The 22,540-nt window shown below is 42.9% G+C and overlaps 1 protein-coding gene across 4 annotated transcripts; it reads left to right on the top strand.

Annotated features, from left to right (window-relative positions):
- Positions 1-793: 793 nt before the first annotated feature.
- Positions 794-21,577, top strand: als2b (alsin Rho guanine nucleotide exchange factor ALS2 b). 4 transcript variants are annotated; one of them, XM_044344917.1, is made up of 34 exons: positions 794-926; positions 1,365-1,439; positions 2,179-2,324; positions 2,555-3,510; positions 3,963-4,278; positions 6,302-6,476; positions 6,632-6,728; positions 6,826-6,903; positions 7,002-7,235; positions 7,631-7,802; positions 7,896-8,085; positions 8,179-8,244; positions 8,360-8,522; positions 8,663-8,794; positions 8,937-9,065; positions 11,876-11,946; positions 12,248-12,314; positions 12,826-13,028; positions 13,115-13,180; positions 13,270-13,368; positions 13,479-13,643; positions 13,762-13,873; positions 14,499-14,576; positions 14,804-14,937; positions 15,024-15,188; positions 15,304-15,421; positions 15,735-15,892; positions 16,170-16,286; positions 16,374-16,550; positions 16,642-16,699; positions 16,773-16,834; positions 17,015-17,164; positions 17,708-17,804; positions 18,333-21,577. In XM_044344917.1, exons 2-34 carry the CDS (start codon positions 1,420-1,422, stop codon positions 18,369-18,371), a joined length of 5,010 nt encoding a protein of 1,669 aa, XP_044200852.1. In that variant the 5' UTR covers positions 794-926; positions 1,365-1,419; the 3' UTR covers positions 18,372-21,577. The 4 variants fall into 4 exon arrangements, with proteins under 4 accessions (XP_044200852.1, XP_044200851.1, XP_044200850.1 ...); XM_044344916.1 differs by having other exon boundaries at positions 8,910-9,065; XM_044344915.1 differs by having other exon boundaries at positions 3,963-4,323.
- Positions 21,578-22,540: the final 963 nt, after the last annotated feature.

Here is a 22,540-nt window from a genome sequence, read left to right as displayed (position 1 = left end):
CCAAATTGTGATTTTTTTTGTCAAGCTTTCGTCTAATTTTGCTTTATTTCTTGTGGATTTCTGTATTTTACCTCGTCAACAAAACTTTCTTGAGCTGCAACATTAGTCGATTAATCAATTAGTCGATCAACAAACATAAATCAGCAGCTATTTTGGTAATTGAATAATTGTTTCAGTCTTCTTTTTTTTTTAAAGCAAAAATGAAAAAGTAAGCTGGTTTTAGATGATCAAATGTGATGATTTATTGCTTTTCTTTGTGGAACATGATGATAAACTGAATATCTGTAGGGTTTTGGACTGTTGGTGTGATGAGACCAGACATTACCTTGGACTGTAGGGAACTTTATGGATATTTTTCACAATTTTCAGACATTTTATGGACATAACGATTAACCAATGAATCAAGACAATAATCGTCAACTTAACTAGACAATGCAGCATGTGAGGAGGGGTCTCAGGTTTAAGATATGCATGGGCCAGGGGTCAGCAATTAGATTCAAGTGGGCCAATTTTATTTATTTTTTCAATATTTCGTTTTTTTTTTAAAAATTTTATCAATTAATTTCAGAACATAATTGATAGATGACTGTGTCCAACAGCAAATGTCATTTTTCCTCATCAGTAAGTGAGGAACAACACAATTAGAGCAACTCATATTAATAAAAATTTGGCAAAAACGACTGGTATATGAAAATGTTTCCTCTGTGTTGCACTATCACTTTAAGGCCCATTGTAGTCTCTTAATATCACTTCAGAGTGAGACCTCGCGTTCATAGACGATCTTCGGCGTTAGCGGCAGCTCACTGTGTCAACATTCAGAGACGAAAAACAACCGGCGGCATTTAGCTGCTAACCAAGTTAACGGACGTGTTTACTACCTGTTAGTGTGACTGTCTGCCTTAAGGACTGGTGACAAGAAGCAGCTGGTAAGATGGACTCTTCATTTACGACAAGATAAAGAAGAAACACCTGTAGTTTTGGTTGCTGGTGGTTGGGCTAGTTAGCTGGATTGATTAGCTAATGTTAGCTAAGATTAACGTTAATACGTTATTTACCAGCAGTCAATAACAGATGGATACACCTGCCAGAGGTGACACATTTAACTACTCAATGCTCATTTTTACGAGCATTTTGAGGAGTTTGTTACTAAACAAGCCCTACGATAAGTTTCTATTAGCTATAAATTATTTAAAACACATGAAAATGAAACTATGGCTGCCTTCATTTTTGACATTTCACCTTGACGTCTTGTCTAAATATTTCCGGTGGTTATCTCAGGTTGTCATTTAGATAAACAGACTTCAGGTTAAGCATCATGATGACTTTTTGTTTGCACTGACAGCTAAAAATTGATTGGATTGTAGGTTTCAGGAGTGACAGCATCAGTCTGACATGCTGATGGAGAAATAAAACCCACTGATGGAAACCCAGAGGAAGAGGTAGGTCCCCTTAAAAGTCCTCCTAAAGAGGATTCACAGTTGCTTTCACACTCCCTGGCTGGCTGGCTGGCTGGCTGGCTGGTTGTGATCACCATGTGACATCGCCTACGGATTGAGTCGTGCACACTTCTGCTTTCACCCACAAAACATCTGTTGTTCAAATGTAATCCCGCACAGGAGAGAGAGAGAGAGAGAGAGAGAGAGAGAGAGAGGGGGGGGGGACACCAAACACTGAGGGACCTGCTGGCAGTTTGTCTGCTTTGTCAGCCTCCCACACACACACACACCTCTCTGTCTCTAATCTGTCTCCTCTTCAGATCTTATAATTGTTCGTTTTTTTTATGCACTTTCACTTCCCAATATTTGGGTTTGTTTCTCCTCAGTTTTGGTAAAAGAACGTCATGTTCCCATTTCCCAGAGATACATTTCTGCCTTCTAAAAGTAGAGTCAGCTCACAAAGTTAATAATGAGCAAACAGATCGGGTGAATACTCAATCATTTGGCATTTGATACTTCTGTTTTTTATGAGTCAAAGCCTGATATATCTTCCTCTGTGCCATAGAGCTCTGTTGCTGTCCAAAAACTCCAGTTTCCAGCTATTTTTAGGAAAATACTGATACTTATATATGTGAGCTGTTTTTAAACGTTTACAACTACAGTAGGAACTAAAGTGCAACTATCAGCCTGATAAATGACTCTAACTCTTCTCATTTATGCGACGGACTCATTGATCTCGCAGCTCTGGGGATGACGGCGGTGGAGAGCGAGGCCTGCTCCACACCTGGAAGGGCTACTCGTGCAGCGTCACCCCGGAGAGGCTGCTCCTCCCCCGGCCCGTCCTTCAGGTCGCGCTGGGCACGCGGCACGGAGTTCTGCTGGTGGAAGGTCAGACTTCATTAACGTTGAGTTGGGAGGAAATTAGCATCAATTAGATATATGTCATTATTGATCTAGATAAATTCTGATACTTTGGGACTCAGAATAATAATTCTTCAAAGGAGGTTTGCAATGATTTGGTTAAAGAATATTAAATAGTTCCTTCTAACTTTCAGCTTTTCCAGAACTGAGAAACCTTTGTTCCTCTTTGATTCTTGTGCTGTTGTTACTCACTTCAGGAGGACAGGTGTACAGTTTTGGGGACTTGCCATGGAAGCAGAGTCAAGTGCCCGAGCTGGCGAAACCCACCCTGGAGAGCGCGCTCAGTGGCCAGCGGGTGGTCGCCGTGGCAGCTGGGAGCTTCCACAGCGGGGCGGTGACGGAGGACGGTGGCGTCCACATGTGGGGGGACAACGGCGCGGGACAGTGCGGCCTGTCGAGCCTCAGCTCCGTCCCCAACCCGACTCCAGTCGCTCTGGTGGACTCTGACACCAGCCCTCCGCAGACGGTGCCGGTGCTGGAGCTGGCCTGCGGGCAGCAGCACACGCTGGCGCTCTCGGTCCAGCGGGAGGTGTGGGCGTGGGGAAGCGGTTGCCAGCTTGGCCTCAACGTCTCCGTCTTTCCTGTTTGGAAACCGCAAAAGGTCGAGCACTTAGCCGGCAGGTATGTACTCCAGGTGGCCTGCGGGGCCTCGCACAGCGTGGCTCTGGTGCGCTGCCTGGGCCCTCTGGACGTCCACCGGCCCCCCGTGGACAAATGCGGACAGTGTAACCAGCTGCTGTACACCATGACGGACAAAGAGGACCACGTCATCATCTCTGACAGTCACTACTGCCCGCTTGGCGTGGAGCTGACTGAGGATGAGGGCAGGCTGGAGGCGCCTGCTCTGACACAGGGGCTCAAAACATCCCCGTCCGAGCCGGTCCTCCCCTCTCAGACCTCCACCTTAGCTAATAACAGTGACCCCTCCCACCCACAGGACTTAGAGAAAGGAGACTCATCCTTAGCTAACGGAGCGCTTCCTGCCTCAGACTCTGACCCCTCGGCTGAGTCCGCAGATGGCGGCGGTGCCGTCGCGGGGGTCAAAAATTCCCCCTATCCAGACGAGCAGGCCGTCAAAGATTACCTAAAGAAACTGTCAGACAACACTCAGGCAGAGCAGACGGCTAAAGCTGGAGGGCTGCACGCTCTGCTGGTGAGTTGGACCGTTTCCCAGATATAAAGATGACACGATCATCTAAAAATAAAAGCACTAATCTATCGCTGATTTGTATGAACGAAAAAATCAGAACCAGCTGCTTTCTTTTCTCACAAAACTGTCATCTGCTCCATCTGTAAAAACTTCTTACACTGAGAAAAGTATCATGTTTCTAGCTGAAGTTGGCTCTTCGTTAAGCACAAACATGCCTTTCTTAATGTGATGAAGACGCAGATGACAGTGTTTCCTTTTTTTAGATTCACAGACACAAGTTTTTGGACTCTGCACCTCGTCAAAATATTTGTTTTCTAACTGATGATTAGATTATTTACCTAAACAGCTGCAGTCAGAGAAGTTCCAACTTATCAGCAGTGCATGACGTGATACATAAACATGCTGTACTGTAGTTCTCTCTCATTGTTTTTGTCACATTTGACTTTCTCTTGCAGCCTTCAACAGGAAGAGAAACAAGCTCTACTCTCAACAGCCTGGTGGCCTCCTGCGCTTCGGCGGTCGGCGAGCGTGTCGCCTCCACTTACGAGGCGTTGTCCCTTAAAAAGATGATGAACTTCTACCTTCCTTCGGGAGCGTCGAGGTCGGCGGGGATCACTGGGGCCGTACCCGGAGTGGGCGATAACACCACCGAGCGCGTCCGCCAGGAGGACTCCATGCAGGCCAAGAAGAGCTCCAGCACGGGTGACATCCGCGAGGAGGAGGCCGAGGGTCTCCGGCGCCGCCTCTCGCTCCCGGGACTCCTCTCACAGGGTAGATACGCTGTTCACCTCTTATCCTCCTCCTATACCTTGCTGCGTAAGTACGCCTTGCGCATGTGCAGGTCGATGTCGAGTCTGTGGTTGTGTGTTTTGTGTTCGCTTCAGGCTTCTTCACCCTGTTTGTAAGCACGGCAAAGGTTCGTTCTTGTGTCACAGTCTTTCGTGTTCTGTGTGTGTCGTCTCTCGTAGCAACAAAAAAAATGATAAAAAAAGGTCGTTTTTCCAGAAAAGTTACTTGAGTGAAGATAAACTTGAGATATTGCGGAGTCATAATGATCTAAAACAAACTATTCTGACAAAGTATCACATCATCATAATGAAACATAGCTTTGTTTCCTCATTAGTGTTTGAGAATGTGTCTCATTTGTATGTTGAGTTAAAAGAGGGTTAGCTTGTCTGAATGGTTGCCTTTGTGTGATTTAAAAAAAAAAAAGAGCCGCAGAGGAATGCACAAAGGAATGCAGATTGATGTTTAGCCTCTAATTGAGTTAATCTGCCTCCACCAGAGCAGTCAGAGGTAATAGAGGGCGAGAGGTTGCGGTCACCTTTTCTCTGCCTGACAGAGTGTTTCAGTGATCTAAGAGACATCAGAAGCTGATTTAATACAACAGAAGGAAGGTTTTCGGGTGTGAAGATAGAGGAAGAAAGTCTGCTGAGACGTGTCTAAGCTACTCTGTGACTCCGAGCGGGATGAACGGACTTTACTCCCTCGTATCCCCCGTATCTTGTCATTCCGTTTGGACAACCTGACATCATTTGCTCTGAGTTTCATCATCTGTTTTTAAACCGACCTCTCGTGGGTTTTTACACGGATGTCAAGTTTCCGAGACTGAGAGATCAGATTGGATGAGGAAACCGGATCCTGAAAACTCTCAAGCAAGTAAAAAAACTTTTTGTTTGACTGTCAAACAAAGTTTATATCAACCAGACGCTGTCAACAAATAAGCCACCAGCCAAAGTCTTGACATACAGACTGAATAATAGTGATTTATGTGCACTGAGTTTCCCAAAAAGAAGTTGTAGCTGTGAGGAGTCTTGACTGGGCTGCTATTAGTATTATTATTATTATTACTATTATTATCATTATTATTATCATTATTATTATTATTATTAGAGGCTCAGTTCAGCTGTCAGTTTACTATTTTTTGTCCTCGTCCTTCGGGCCACCAGATGGCGCCCTGCTGGAGGCCATGAAGATGTGTGTTTGTGTTTATTTCTGGCAACGTGCTTCCAAGAGAGGAAATTATTTGTGGTGTCCGTCAGTCCTGTAGTTTCCAGCAATGGAAAAGACATTAATAAACACCTCATCAGGATTTGAGGATGGAGTTTACTGTCAAAAAGTTGGAATTAGTCTAAATGATAACTGAATGAAACATCTCATTGTTTGCATTGTACTGTTTATACAGTGATATTAGGGTCTAAAAATGGTTTAAAGAAATTGAATAATAATGATTTGTGCTTCCAAACAACATAAACACATATAAAAAGCTTAAATGATAAACTGAGATGTTACTTGAAGTAACAATAAATATCATTAAATGATGTCAAGGATCAAAACGTTTCTCTCTGGAAAAAACAAGTAGATTCTCTTTCGTGTTCTCAGCCTCTTTCTCTCGTCTGGTATCAGTGTTTGCTGCGTCTGCTGCTTCTGCTCATTGTTTGTCTGCTGTGTGATCGCATGTTTCTCTGTTTGACATGACCTGGCTGATGTGAGCTGGACGTCGCTGCTGTCTCTGTGCCCTCATTTGATAACACACATTGATTTGTTCTGCTGAACTTTGCACCTGAGGTTCATTCTGGTTACTTTTCATCGTTTAAAAACATGTCAACATTTAAGAAACACATACCAACGAAGAAGTTTATACAGAAATATGTCACCTTACACTTATTCTCCACTGTTTCACTAACAGCATGAGCTAATGTGAGGCCTTCAGTAAACAGACAAGCAGATTCACTCTTTAAAGTAGAGACATAAAGTAAAAGACGTTCAGGAATACTGTTTTCTTTCTAAAAAGTGTCCCCGCGGCTGCTGCGTAAAGCCGGTCGTCCCAGGATGCGCGCCGTGGCTCTCACCCCGCTGGGAGGGGCGGTCCCCGAGGCCCAGGAGGTGCTGCCCACCCTGCAGACGGAGGTGTGGAGCTGGGGCCACGGCGAGCACGGACAGCTGGGCCACGGAGACAACCTGGCCAGGTAGGACGAAAAGATGTGATTAAAAAGAGAAGAAAAGAAACAAATATGAGAGAAACTGAAGTGTAAAAGCAATAAAACGTCTTGATGTTGTTGATTTGTTGTTATTCATAAGATGTTATTTGTTTTTGACAGAAGTGTCGTGTGTCTGTTTGCAGATTACAGCCGCTGTGCATCAAAAGTCTCAACAATAAGGAGGTGGTGCGAGTGGCGGCCGGCGCTCACCATTCCCTCGCTCTGACGGCCCAGTCGCAGGTCAGTCGACAGCTTCCTGTCACAGCTGTCTGTGTGTTTACTTCACATTGTTTGTCTTTGATACTCTTATAATCTTATATGTCTGTATGTGTCTCAGGTGTTCTCATGGGGAAGTAACAGCTCTGGTCAGCTGGGTCATATGGAGTCACCCAGCACGGTCCCCCGTCTGGCCAAGGTGAGGAAACATCGTTTTTATAAAAACACACCCACACACACTGAAAGCCTTGAGCTTCATCTGATACGACACCGACTCCTCTCTGCCTCCACATCCAGATGTCAGAGGGTATCCGTGTCTGGGACGTGAGCGCCGGAGAGAGACACACCCTTCTGCTGGCTGACGGAGACTGCATCCAGCCCATCATTTATTACAGCGGACAGCAGGTAAAGGAGGGGACGGAGGAAAACCACGCCAAGGAGACGGGACAGCAGCAGGAGGAAGAAGAGGAAGGAGAGCAGCGGGTGGGAGGTTACACTCAACAGCCTGTACTGCTCCCCTTCTGCATGCATGTAAGGAGACTCTAAACACCCTAAACACACACTGCAAAAAACACAAAACAAACTGAAAACACTGCTTAAAACAAACAGTGTTATGCATAAAATTGATACACTACAGTATTTCTGTGGGTTTTTAAGCTAAAACCTGCTTCAAAGATGGTAAAAAAAGAAGAAATATGCACATAAAAAGAAGTCTGAATGATGCAGAAACCTGCTGGACTGAAATATTTGCTTATGTAAATCTGGACAACAAAATTATATACAGTATCATATAGTATTTAGTTGTTTTTAATACTAGTGAGTTACAGATTCAGATACCAGAACTGGTGTAAAAATGTGTGTATTTTATCGTGTGTGTGTGTGTGTGTGTGTGTGTGTGTGTGTGTGTGTGTGTGTGTGTGTTCCAGCTGGGTTATGTGAGCAGTGTGTTTGCGGGCGGCCGGCGGTGCGTGGCGCTCTCCGACAGGAACGTGATGGGCTTCATCGCCAGCCTCCACGAGCTGGCGTCAGCTGAGAGGAAGTTCTACTGCAAACTGTGTAACATCAAGACGCAGATAATTCGCCCCCTGCTGGAGCTCGGTAAGAGCGACACACATAGAGGCGGGAAAAAAAAAGATTAACAACACAACAGGAAACGATAGAAGTTAAAGCTTCGACTTTGTGTCTCTTCAGAATCTCTGAGTTCAGCTCTGGGTCAGGTGACCCTCGGTCTCCTGCAGACGCTGGCCGGCAGATTCAGCCTCATGTGTCACCTGACCGGGCAGCACGCCGCCAGCCTCACCTCCAACCTGCGCCGCGGCCGCGACGTCAAGAGCCTGCTCATCCTCGACCACGCCGACATCTTCCTCGACTCTTATCACGAGTACGTGCTCACAATCACTATAAATGTGTCATGAGTTTGATTATTTGAAGGTGTCAAAACAAAATAACACTGAATCTCCTCTAATCCCTCAAGATACTGCATCGCTCTGGGCAACTTCCAGGTGATGGGAGGTTTCCAGGCCCTCACCAAACCCTCGCTGTGAGTACAAACTGTGTGGCAACAGCTTAAACCACAATCATCTGATGGGAAACAAGCAGATAATCAACAGCTGTTATGTAGGATTTTTAGTGATCGGTGATCATTTCCTCTACAGAGATTTCTTCGGGAAGAGTCCCGAGCTGCTCCAGAGGCTGGCGGAGTGCAGCGAGGAGAACCCCGCCATGGCCGACCTCCTGGTGGCGCTCTTCTGCCTCCCGACGCGTCACCTGCACGAATACGGGCGGCTGCTGCTCAAACTGGCCACCTGCTTCGAAGTGGTAGGTGAATAAAACACAGGCGACAGTCGCTGGATGTTTTATTTACCATTATTAGTGTTATATTAGTTTCCTTCTATGTTTGGATATTTCTTTTGGCTGAACCTCACTGCATGTCTGACGGTAAATATTTGTGTTGTCAGAGCTCCAGTGACTATCAGAGGCTGCAGGACAGCTGCTCCAAGTTTGAAGCTTTGGTTCTTCAGCTGAAGAGAAAAAGGAAGGAAGCAGAATACACCTTCCACTTCTGGAAGAGCTTCCCCGGCAAGATGACGGTAAACTCGATCAACATTTGTGTTTTTGTTTCCTTTTCATTTTCCAACCAAGTGTATCTTTCATAACGAGCCCTCAAGGTGTCACATGATACACGTATGGTGTCGCATGTTATAGCTGAATGGCGTCTTTGTGCGTCGTCAGGACTCTCTGCGGAAGCCTCACCGCCGGCTGATCTGCGAGAGCAGCAACAAAGCCCTGACCCTGCAGAACGCCGGGAGGTTCTCCGTCAACTGGTTCATCCTTTTCAACGACGCTCTGGTCCACGCGCAGGTCAGCTCCACACACACACACACACACACACACACACACACACACACACACACGTTCTTCTTCGTTCATCTCTCTCATATGAAGCCCTTCATATTTTAGACACTGTAACCTGGTGTGTTTCAAGCGTTTGTGTGTGCTTGCCTCCGTGCTGTCAGGGCGTGGCGCCTTGTAAAAATCTTGTAAGTATGCAGTCAGCAGCAGATCTCAGCGCAGCGACCCCCCCGCCACCCTTCATCCCCCTGTCCCACCCCTCATCCTCCTCTGTGTGTGTGTGTGTGTGTGTGTGTGTGTGTGTGTGTGTGTGTGTGTGTGTAGGGCTTAGGGCTCTGTGTCAGAGAATTAAACCCTGTGATTCACACGTAAACACACAACCTGTAGATCAGTTCAGGCTGCAGCAAACATTGTGTTAATATGTATTAATATGCAGAATATTTTCTTGATTAATCATTTTATCTGTAAAATATCAAAAAATTTATATAAATTGTCCGTTATAATTCCTCCAGCCTGAGCTCACTTTTTCAAATGTCTTGTTTTGTCTGATCAACAGTCTAAAGATGTTCAGTTTACTATCATGTACGACACATTTGAGAAACTGGCAGCAATTAACGTTTGAGACTTCTGTTGATCAACTAATCGATTATTGCAGCTCTGAAGTCATAGCTAGACTTTCATAGGACACATAAACATGAATGAGGCTGAGCCAGTGATGACAGACATACAGTTTGTTTTGCATTAAGCAGGATAAATAATTAAAGCTAGTGGCAGTGTAGTACTTACATACTATGTTCACACTCTCCTAATTCAGTCAAACAAAGGCTTGTAAGCCAAAGTTAAGCAGCAGTGAAAACTCAAGCTGTGCAGCCAAACATGATTAAACCCACAGAATGTTATTTCCAATTCTAGTTGGGTCCCAAAAGTTTCCCAATGACGCCACAAGACATGAAAACAACTTTCCAAAGATGCACAAGACATACAGAATATGTTTTATACTGTCAGACAATGAAGAATACTGAAAGATGATATTAATAAGCTTTAAGCTACTTTAAAGTGTTTTTATTGTATTTATAGTTTTATTTATAAAATCCAAAATCACAAGTTTGTCTCAGAGGTTTTTACAATCAACACATAAGAGCAAAGTTACTCCAAAAAAATGCACTGAAGAGCGATTGTTGCAGTTTCAAGCTTTCACTTTTACTTCTGTTTGCTCCGCTCTGCCTGCTCCTGATGATACTTAGAAAGTGAAATTCAAAGCTTGCAACAACGCCTTTGGAGTATCTTTACTCTTTCTATCTGTTTTAAATATGAGCAGATCTCCCGGTTTGTACAACACACAGATATCTTCAGTGATACTCAGCCCTATCCCCTCTACCCTCTGCCTGCTCTCTACCTGAAGGACACTGCATGGAAGGATGAACTGACTGTAACTGAGGCTCAGTGGGTTTTATACATCACTGTTCATGCTACAGCTACTGTAGTCATTGGAAATTCAACAGAGAAACACAGAAACCCGCTGACATGACGATCCTGTCACTTATATATAAATATATATCTGGCTGTAGGATCTGAAAGGATACAATAATCACTCATTTAGCTGAAATACTGATTCTATCCTTTCAAATTCTATAATCACCAACACCTCTCTGAAGCAGTGTCCTTCCCCTTCTCCCTGTTTGTCTCCCATTTCTCTTTTTCTATTTGCATTTCTGTCCATTCCTCCCTCTCTCCTCCAGTCTGTCATGTGGTTTTTTTCCCGCATCTGTCAATGCCCCCCCCCCCCTCCCCCCCCTCTCTACTTCCTGACCGTGTGACTCCTGCCTTGACTCACTCTCTTTCTGTCATTGTTTGAACAACCAGAAAACGTCAGGGCTCTGTACTGTTAAACGGTCAAATCTGAGCACGTAGCATTTATAACTGACAGGAACAGACTGCGATGGTCCCCGGCGTCATGTGATGTGGCGTCGCTGGGAAAGAGCATGTAGACATGTTGTCTTGCATGAGTGACTCAAGTGTCCTTAAAGTTAATCATGAATAAGATGAAAGTTTATTCAGAATTGGTCTGAATGTGTTCGCCGGCTTTAAATTGAACTTTTTATTGTAGCAGCCAATTTTAGAAGCCTGAATAAATGTAATAAATAAGTTATTTACTGGAAAAACTGACCTATTAGAGCAGCTCTTAAACGATCAATCATCATCATGTAATATCAGCTTTATTCTTGTCATCTGTACCACTGAATGAAGGGAAAAAACAGCAGCTGCAACTGTCCAGCTAAAATACATACAGTGCTGCTTCAGATGAGTAGAAGTAAAAGTGAAGAATTGTCACGTTTGTCTTTTGCTTAAATCCACAATTTTACTTTTAGCATTTATGTATAAATAGATAATGATTGTAAATGTCATCAGAATCAGCTTCGTACACAGTTTCTGCTATTTAATGTCACCAAAAAGAAGAAACTGAGATGTAGGAAGATTTAAAAATGCTGCTGACTGGTGATGTATTTAAATAAAAAATGTTGACTAATAATTTATAATAAATGCTAAAACCTTCAGAGTGCAGTAGTTTTATTGTAGAATCTTGTAGAAATGCAAATCTGTGCATTTTTCTTGTTTATTATGTGATTTGCTGATAGAAACTCTATAGTTCACCTGCTGTTTGTGTGTTATAGAAACCTTCTGGGTTTATTCATAAATATAATAATGTTCCCTGTTTCTGTCTCTTTATAAACACTCACTCTTTCTCTTCTTTCTTTTCTCCTCCTCCACTCTTCATACTTGTGTCTTTTTTTTATTTATTCATCTCTCCCCTCCTCCAGTTCTCCACCCATCATGTCTTCCCGTTGGCCACGCTGTGGGTGGAACCAATCCCAGAGGAGAACACTGGCCTGTGAGTCTGACCAGCAAACATACACGTTTTTTAGGGGGAATTATTGACAAATATCTTCCTAATTGCAGAAAACCTTTAAAATGTATTAAAGAGATATTATTTCATCATTATAATTATACAATATATCATGTATATTATGCAGTTTTTTTAGCTTTTGCTTTATCTTCTTGTTAATAATTATGTTGCTGATACAATATTTAGATCCAGTCACAAAATGACCTTTTAAATTAATTATGTGAAATTTGAAATGTATGAATGGATTCATGTATGTATTTGTTCCTGTGTGTGTTTGTGTGTGTAGATATGGGTTAAAGGTGATCACACCAGAGGAGACGTTCACCCTGCTGGCCTGCTCTCCCATGGAGAAGGTAGACTAACTTTAAGTGCTTCTGATTGGATAAAATAGTTTTCTAGCCAAGCGTGTTGCTTAATAAAGGCATTAAAGGAGCTCTAATCTTATATTAACAACAGATCATGTGACAATTTTTAATTGAAAGCTCATAGTAATAAATCAACAGAGAATTATCACCTGACTGGTTCACCACAGTTTTACAGACATTTTAGCGTCTTTCAGCTAATTATTTTGATCTGCGACGTCACTGTTTTGGTTCATTCTCATCAGCGACTTTTTCTACCACATCAGGCAGAGAAAAAGCTCCAAATCCACTGGTGAATATAACGGAGCATTTAGCAGATAAAGAGGCAGATTTTTCCATCAGGAGAACAAAAACAGAGCTAAAGGAGAGTAACTGTTGTATTTACAGCCACCAGTTGGACAGAAACGCGACTCTAAATGAACTGCTGGACGTGTAAATAAGCAACTGTCTGCTAACAAAGTTCAGTTGCAGGTTTAATTTCAATGTGTTTATTTATTTGCAGGCTAAGTGGCTTCGCTCCATCAACCAGGCGGTGGACCAGGCGCTGAACGGGGCGGGGCAGGACACAGCGTCTGTCAGCTCGGGGGCGGGGCAAAAGTTAGAGCCTCCCATCTCCAGGACCGCCTCCTACACTTTTTACAAGGACGGTCGGCTGAAAGAGGCGACGTATGAAGGCCGATGGCTGGCCGGCAAACCCAACGGCAGGTAGGACACACAAACTGTTAATCTGCACTTCCAGGAAGTATTTCAGATATTGATACTAATATGTAAAGTGATTGTTTTCTTTTCAGGGGAGTGTTAAAGTGGCCTGATGGGAGAATATACACTGGGGAGTTCAAGAACGGACTGGAGGACGGGTGAGTGTTAGTCATCAAACTCAATCATGAGATGATGCACGAGTTTGTCTTCTTCTATCCTCTTTATTTATGTACATCTGTCTGTTTAGTTTTGGTGAATTCGTGGCTCCCAACAAGACGCTGAACAAGAACGATCACTATCAAGGTCACTGGAAGGATGGGAAGATGCACGGCTTGGGGACATACAGGTGAGAATGTGTTTGAAATTAAAAATCTTAAAGAAAAATTTACAGAAATCTGCTGTTGGACACACAATGTTAAGAAGAGTAAAGCAGGCCGTCTTTTCCTCGGTCTGCAGGTACGCTAGCGGCGAGGTTTACGATGGATCCTTCCAGGACGGCATGCGGCACGGCCACGGCATGCTGCGCAGCGGCAAGCTCAACACCTCGTCCCCCAGCGTCTTCATCGGCCAGTGGCTCCAGGACAAGAAGACCGGCTACGGAGTCTTTGACGACATCACCAAGTACGCCTCCATCAGTTTCATAGAAATAGTTTAATGGTTATAATAGTTTATCTGATGTTTCTATTCAGAGCAAGTTTGGCTGTTTAACTGAGAGCTTTGTGTGTGTTTTTCCCGTCAGAGGGGAGAAGTACATGGGCATGTGGCAGGATCATCTGCGGCAGGGCACCGGGGTCGTCGTCACCCAGTTTGGTCTTTACTACGAGGGAGTCTTCAAAGACAATAAGATGATGGTGAGGCTGGCAGGACACAAGCATTTCTGTCTTCATTCATCTTCAGTGGGATGGCTCAGGAAGTTTGTTAGGAAAATACAGGAGAGAAAGATCCAAAGTGTCCTGTGAAATCTCCAAATTCATCTGCAGTTCATTCTGTTACATCATCAGTTTGTCGAGTTTGTCTTTTAGATTTCTTGATCATTTTAGAAAAGTGATGATGGTCGTTATTCACCAAAGTGTCTAAAAGATTTGACAAACTTACAACCAAGATGGTCATAAAGAGGAATAATAAAATGGAGAGTGTAAAATCTATTCAAGGTCGCAGCCAAATCGGAAAAAATGCTTGAAAAAGCCTTAAAATAGAAGATATGAAACACTGTAGACCCAGTTTAATCATCACAGATTAAATGATAACATTCAATAGTGTGTTTCTGAGCATATTTCTGCCTCAAAATCACAAAATCTTTTGCATAAGAGCTGTTTTATACTTGATATTTACTCTTACTGGGTCTATACAGCTTTAGAAAAACTTCACTTCCCCTCTCCTAAATGCTGGAGTGTCATTTAAGAAACAGAGGACAAGTAGAGGAGGACATCTGAGAGAGAAAAAGGGATTGAAGAGAAGGATTTTGTCTCTTTTTAGGGCACTGGGATCCTCCTGTCAGAGGATGACACCACATACGAGGGCGAATTCTCTGATGACTGGACCCTTAATGGAAAGGTGACTAATGAGCATCTACGCACACACACACACACACACACACACACACACACACACACACACACACACACACACACACACACACACACACACACACACACACACACACACACAATGAACAGATATGTGTCTACAGCTGGTGAAAAAGTACACAAATCTCCTAACCGACATCACTAAATGTGGATCAACACAATGGAAACTAAACATACTGATTGGCTGCCTCTCAGGGTGTGCTGACGATGGCGAATGGTGACTACCTGGAGGGCTCGTTCGGCGGCGAATGGGGCTCCGGCCTGAAGGTGACCGGCTCCTACTTCAAACCTCACCTGTTCGACACGGACAAGGAGAAGACTCACGCCGTGTAAGCTACAGAGTCTCTGAAACGTTCAGAAAAAGTTTCTTTGAACTTTTTAGTTATACTTTTCCTTTTCGTGCGTGACGTGGCAGGAAGCTGGGGCGTCTGTGTGTGTGTGCGGAGGATAAGTGGCAGGCGGTGTTTGATGAGTGTTGGAGTCAGCTGGGCTGCGAGGCGCTGGGCCAAGGAGAGAACTCGAAGGCGTGGGAGAACATCGCCGTGGCGCTCACCACCAGCCGACGGCACATCGAGCACAGGTACATTTTCTACCTTTAGTTTCTTCCTCTCAGCAAATAAAAGTAACCAAACTCACCATAAAAGGCATTTTTACCCCGTTACTACTGATATTTTCGATATCTGTGTGTGTGTCAGTCCGGAGCTGTTGTCTCGGACTCACAGCAAAACTCTGGAGAGTTTGGAGGTCATCCCACAGCACGAAGGACCCATCACCATGGAGAGATATGACACCATCCGCCTTTACCTCATCAAGGTGAGCTCACCCGCCGCTCCCTCCCTCCAGAACAGTCACTGACATCAGCTTCAACTACATCATGAGTCACCTTGACGGCTGATAAACGACTGAAACCAACAAGTTTAGGCCTGATCTCTGGAGGTTTGATTTCCATTCAAGTCATGTGTAGCAGCTGTAGTCCTCTTCTGATTGGTCTCCTAATAATCAGAACATCTCTAATTATAAACATCCCAACATTAAAGCAAATGAGACACCTGAACAGACTTAATGAACCTAATTCTATTAAAGAAATAGCAGTGAACGTAAAAAAAAAACATTTTCACTCCTCCAGGCGTGCGACACCCCCCTGCACCCGCTGGGCCGGCTCGTGGAAACCCTGGTGGCGGTCTACAGGATGACCTACGTGGGCGTCGGAGCCAACCGTCGACTCCTGCCTCAGGCTGTCAACGAGATCAAGTCTTACCTCTACCGCATCTTCCAGATCGTCAGGTAGTCTGCAGACAGTAACATACTTTTTAATTTAGAATACATGAAATAGAGTAAACCAGCGACTCTTTGACTGATTGTTTGAGCATTATAGATATTGATTAATTGATCAAGTAAAGCAATCACTGAGTTTGAGAGGTCAACAGGTAAACAAGGATATAAACCAGCCTCATAACCAGTGTGTTCATTAGATGTATCATGCAGAATTTTAAAAAAAGAAGCTAATTATTGATATTTAACTCTTTGCAGTCATTAATTTAATATCATAAATGCTGTGTAGGTTTCTGTTCCAAGACCTGCCAGAAGAGGGCGGTGTGATCCCAGAGCCGACCACCAACGTCCAGGACGAAACAGAGCCGGGCTCCACTGATGCCCAGCTGGACTCACCAAAGCCGAGGTACAGACCAGACAGCGTCCCCGTTGAAGCTTTAGGGGTCAAATGAACCTCATTAATCTTTCCTGTGTGTCTCCCCTCCCTCGTCAGCCGTGTGGTGAGCAGCTCGGCTCTGCTGCTCCCCGTCCTCCTGCCTCGTCTCTACCCGCCGCTCTTCACCCTCTACGCTCTGGACAAGGAGAAAGAGGATGATGTGTACTGGGAGTGTGTCCTCCGCCTCAACAAGCAGCCTGATCTCGCTCTGCTGGCCTTCCTGGGCGTCCAACAGTACGTCAAACACAACAACTGAACATCAGAGTAAAGCTTCATTTTTCTGTTTTGTGTGAAAATCTTTTGTTTTGTTTTGTTTTCCTTTCAGGAAGTTCTGGCCTGTTTCCATCCCCGTCTCCATGCCCGCGCCGGGGGAGAAGCAGCAGGTAGAGTTTTTTTGTGAAAGCACAGATCACAGATTTGTTGAGCCGGTGTCAAACTAACATTTGCCTCCTCCAGGTTCTCTCCAGCACTAAAGACGCCTGCTTTGCCACCGCAGTGGAAACACTACAGCAGATCAGGTAAACACCACGTTAAGGTTTCATCTTCAATAAACTCCACATGGACATTTGATGGTTAAAACAGTTCAATATGAGCCCGAGACGTTTGTAGATTTGCTGTTTTTATTCACTATAATGAAGAAACTGGCAGTTGATTTACAGATAAATCAAGTTTCTTTGTTGTTTCTTGTTTGTTTGCAGCACAACATTCACCCCGTCAGACAAGCTGCAGGTGATCAAACTGACCTTTGAGGAGATCACGCAGGAAGTGCAGTCGCTGCTGAAGCAGGACTTCCTGTGGTCCATGGACGACCTCTTCCCCGTCTTCCTCTACGTGGTGCTGCGTGCTCGGTCAGCCCCGAACAAAAACACACACACACATATACACACACATATACACACACACACATATACACACACATATATACACAAATATATAACTAGGACGAGGCGAGAAAGAGAATATTTTATTGTAGGTTGATGTGAACACTGATAGAAACAAATAAAAAGCTCTCAAAAGAAAAAATAACTTGATCACATCTGCAACAATCAGTCACTTAATTCATTTGTCGAGTGAAAGAAAATGATATTCTTCACTATTTTAATTATTGCAAAAAGGCCAAACATTTGATGGTTCCAGGTTCTCACATGTGAGAATTCACCACTTTTCTTGGTCTTACATTATAGTAAACTGAATATTTTAGACAAAACATTTGATAATGTGACCTTGTGCTGTAGGATACTGTGTTTACTGTTCTCTGATGTTTTACAGACCAAACTATTAACAGCTTAATCAAGAAGATAATTGGCAGATTAATCAATAATGAAAATAAACATTATTTGCAGAATCTCTAAATCTCATGAGACTCTTTTGTTTTGTTTTTTTGTCCTCAGAATCAGGAACCTCGGGTCAGAAGTCAGTCTGATCGAAGACCTGATGGACCCCTGCGTCCAGCACGGAGAGCACGGAATCATGTTCACCACGCTAAAGGTGACACACACACACACACACACACACACACACACACACACACACACACACACACACACACACACACACACACACAGCAATATGTCCTCTAGTTTCCTGTGATTTCCTAGAAAGGATGTTGTCATTTGGTAGCGATTATAGGAAATGGAGACGGTGTTCATTTACACCATGGATGCATGATGTCAAAAAAGTTTGACTTCTAGGAAATTATATATCCGTAAAACGTCATTACCACACACAAAATCTCAAAACACTGGTCAGGGATTTTATGAAATTTCCAGATGTTGAAAATTTGGGGAATAACATACAATTTTAGGGTAAAATATGGAGGCTGTGTTTGTTTTTCCCTCCTTTTTTCTAACACACATGTTTTGAAAGAAGATCTACTTTCCTTTGAGGATTTATAAAATCATTAACCTCACTTGTATCTTTACTTTAACTCTTTTTCTGAAAGTCTAATTAAGATGAAACTCAACACATCCAGCTGAGATATTAAATCAGCTTCCTGTGTTTCCTCTCCACCTCCAGGCCTGTTACTACCAGATCCAGCATGAGAAGATCCATTAAGGCGGCTGTGGCGTTGGTCCTCAGTGATCTGCATGCTGCCGCCGCCTCCCCTCTCCTCCCTCCTCTCCCCTCCCCACCACTCCCACACACACCAGCCAATCACAGGGCCAGGATCATCCAGATCCCAGAATGACAGATGTGTGCAACAGCCAACGGGAGGCGGAGGATCATACGAACAGGTTGCAGGCAGCTCCATCTGCTACTGCTATGGAGACGGGAACACCTCCCCCCTCTCTGACACGTACACACACACACACACACACACACTCTCTGCGGAGCTCTTTGCCCTTTCAGCAACCCCTCACAGCCTCTTATCCACAGATCATGAAGGTACATATGTGAATATACTGCCAGAGATGAGCCACTTCATACCGTCCAGTGTAAAACGGTTACATAAGTCCATAAACGTCCTGTGGGGAATCCTGACGTGGGCGGCGTTGTTACCTGGGAGGGAACTGAAGCTTCATAACAGTGTTTTGTGTTTTTCTAAGTGCCAATAGGACTGGGGTTTGTTCTCCGGTGTCTCTGCAGTTCACAGCGAGCACATCTGGTGACACAAACCTCTTTTTTTTTCTTTTTTTTTTTTCCATCAGAAGAATTTTTCCAGCATGAAAACCAACTTTTATTTTGACAGAGTGAGAAGATTCGTCTACTCACCTGACGCCCACATGAAGAAACTGACAAAGACATGGAGACGCATGTCGCCTGATGAGCCTGACAGACTTTTTATTTCGTGTTGGCTGAGACAGACGTTTGTTTACAGCTAGGTTTGATATTGTATTTATACACAACAAATCATATACAGCATGCATAGAGGAAACTAACTCGGCTATAACTCTAAATGATAACGTTTTCCTCTTCTAACACCAGCTGGCAGCCAAACACACAGTTCAATGTTGTTAGCGGCTAAATTAGCCATCTTTTGGCAGCCAAACAGCTACTCTAGCTTTCCATTTTAAGAAGTAGTGTCACTGGGAGAAGAGTTCAGTCCAGTGTGACTTTAAACTGACACCATGACTTGTTTCTGAACATCCAGATGAAGAAACGTGTCTTCGTTGAACTCGATAAACACACATTCTGACTCTTGCAGTATCGTAGACGTTTATCTTCCTGACTTTAAAAGAGTCAAAGAGTCAAATCATAGATGCAAAACTAGTCCTCTTTTCCTTCATGTGTTAGTAAAAGCTTTGCAGAAACAGAGAAAAAGCTAAATACAGTTTTAAAAGATGCTTTCAAAGACAATCTGAACACAACTTGTGTGTTTCTGAGCAAAGTTTTCAGTATTAATGAATTTTTCGAGCGGGTAGGTACACAGGTTTGCAAAATCTGAAAAAGTAGGGGTTTAAATTAGGATCAGAAAAGTCTAAAACAGTGTTGAAACATATTTTTCTTCAGTCTCACTACACATCATCACTTTCCAATGAAAAAAACATGTTTCTCCAAATACGCCAATTTACATTTTCTCAGATAAAATGAAGGATTAAGTTCTCTTTTATGTTGCAAAACCCCTCTCCTCCTTCTCAAGCTAGATAAACCATTTAAAAACTGTCAGAAAACTGGAAACACGACGATTTCTATCTCCTGAAAAGTTGACAGTGTTTAGCGTTGTGAACGGCAACCCGATCGTCAGTATGAATCTTTTAACAGTGTTGAAGGAGAAGAGAAATTTGAGCTGCCATCCAGTATAAAGTGGACAACAGTGTTCAGTGCAGACAACACATCTTTGATTAGTTTAAACATCATTTGATGGTCTTATAATATCCACAAAACCTTCCTGATCTGTAACACAACGAGTGCAGGAGGTTAAATTTCAGATTCTATTTCCTGTCGGCTTAATGCAAACATGTTATTATAGACGTGAAGCTCAAAGCGCCATCTGCTAATACGAACTGTTCTTTTTTTAAACCATTTACGCCACTAACTGTCAGACATTGTCGCTTATTTCTGGTTTGCGTCACACATGCCAGTTTATAAAAAAAAAAAAAAAAAAAAGGGCTTAAGAGGGATTCAGAGGATGACCGAGCCTTTTTTTTTTTTTTTTTTTTTTTTGATACTGCAGCTTTTGTTTCCTCCAACGGTTGAACAATAGAAGAGCCGGTGGATCAGAGGCCTCTTTTGAAGGGAGAATATTTAGGTGGAGCTGCAGGATTTTCAAAATAAAGCAGAGTTACAAGAAATTGGTGTCAGACGGTTAAAAGAAGTTAAAGCTGCTGATGCTAACTGCAGCTTGGCTTTTGCTATTAAACTTTAAATATAAGTTCATGGTTTGCTGAGTGCAGCTTGGTCTCATAATTACGTTTTTTTTTATACATTTCCTTAAAATGGAAACAAAAATCACTGACGAGGTTATTTTTCCCACACATGTGATTCAGTTAACGGCTCAGAAGATGTTTTAGCTCGATACTGCAGCTAAAATAAGTGTATTACCATGTTAAACTGCACATCTCTCACACTTTAGTGACTTTAGAAGGACTGTGATCACACTCGCCCCTCCCTCATTATGAGCTCTTGTTACCACGGAGACCGTATGTGCCTGACACTTCAAAAAAAAAAAAGTGAAGCAATATTGTCTTTGAGGAGTTCATCCCAAAAAAAAAAAGAAAACATTCCCAAAATCATCTGTATTTTGTTGTTTTTGCATCTGTCTTGTTCACTCTGTTGTAAAGATGTGATTTTTGTGATTCAACTGTGAACATTTCACTAAAGCTCCTCGTAACACACAGTCTGAAGGTTGACATTAGTTGCTGCTGCCACTTAAAACGAAGGACAAAAATAATGTTTTTTTCCTTGTCGACACAACTGATGAAGCCGTCGCAAACCAAACTTAGAACATGATGTTTTAAAGCTCGCACCCCAACTGACTCCTGGACATGATTATTATAAACTGAAGACAATGTTCATAACTGACTGGTGAACTGACTGGTGAACTGACTGGTGAACTGACTGGTGAACTGACTGTACCTCAACACCTGTTTACTATGAAAACACCACAGACGGGCTCATACTGTTGCATTGTGTGTGTAAAAAGAAAAAATAATAACTGTCAATGGACTTTGGTGTTTACTAGTTGGCGTTTTTTTTTTTTTTTTTTTTTCAGCTGGCTGACGTTACAACCACCTGTGTGTCTTTTACATGATGTCAAATGTATTGTACCTTTTAAATAATAATAACAAAGGGCAATAAACTCATTTGATGGATGTTGTTAATCAATCAGACCTGATTATTTTAACACGGTTGCTACAGAAACGTCGGGAGGATGAACTGTAATGTGTGTTTTCATTATTGAATAATTGGTTCCAGCTTGTCAAATGACAGGATTTACTGCTTCTCTCTGTTTTATATAATTGAAAATTGAATTTCTTTGAGTTTTGGACTTTTAGTCGAACAATACAACAATTTGAAGATGACACCTTGGACTTTTGGAAGTTGTGATGGGTGTTTTTTTTTCAATATTTTTTAGATTTAACGATCAAACAAATCAAAAAAAAGAATCTTGAAGTTAATTGATAATGGAAATAGTTGTACTGTGCAGACTTGGAGAGGTTATGAAGTTATAGAAATAGAAAAATAATCTTTTCTTTCATTGTTTTAGTTGTATTTCTGCTGTAACTTCACAAAGTTAATATTTTCTGAGAAGAAAACTGATAAATTAATGCAGAAGAGGCATAAAAACAACCACATTTCTTCACCCTCAGCAGCTAAAATAGACAATATATTGGAAAATGTAAAGTCTGAGGCATCTCGAGGGAAAATAAGAAGCATCTTTCACTTTTAATTGCAGATGTTTCTTCTAACAGGTCAAGAGGAGTCCTTCACTCATCAGAGCCGACAAATCCTCTCTGTGTTGTTCTTTTTGAGATCGGAGGGAGGGTGAGAATTAACCTACAGACACCAACCCTGTGTGTTCAGAGCCTTAAGCCGTTTTTGTTTAGCGTAAACGAGATAATCTCAGTGTTTTGGGCACAATAACATGTCTTAGGACTTTGTTTTCAGACGGAAGGAGGAGAGTTTCCTTGAGAATTAGAGGAGATTATCTTGTTCCTGACAGATTTTTGGGCTTGTGCTGAATAAGTAGACCAAAGATCTTTTATTTGAGCATCATGTCCTCTCATCCTTAACTCCAGCTGTTGTGGCAGATCTTTTAATTACTTTCTAAAGCCTTTTTTTCA

The sequence above is a fragment of the Thunnus albacares genome, chromosome 24 (genome assembly GCF_914725855.1).
Source record: "Thunnus albacares chromosome 24, fThuAlb1.1, whole genome shotgun sequence".
In the NCBI taxonomy this organism is placed as follows: domain Eukaryota; kingdom Metazoa; phylum Chordata; class Actinopteri; order Scombriformes; family Scombridae; genus Thunnus; species Thunnus albacares.
This window is presented reverse-complemented; position numbering and strand designations above follow the sequence as displayed.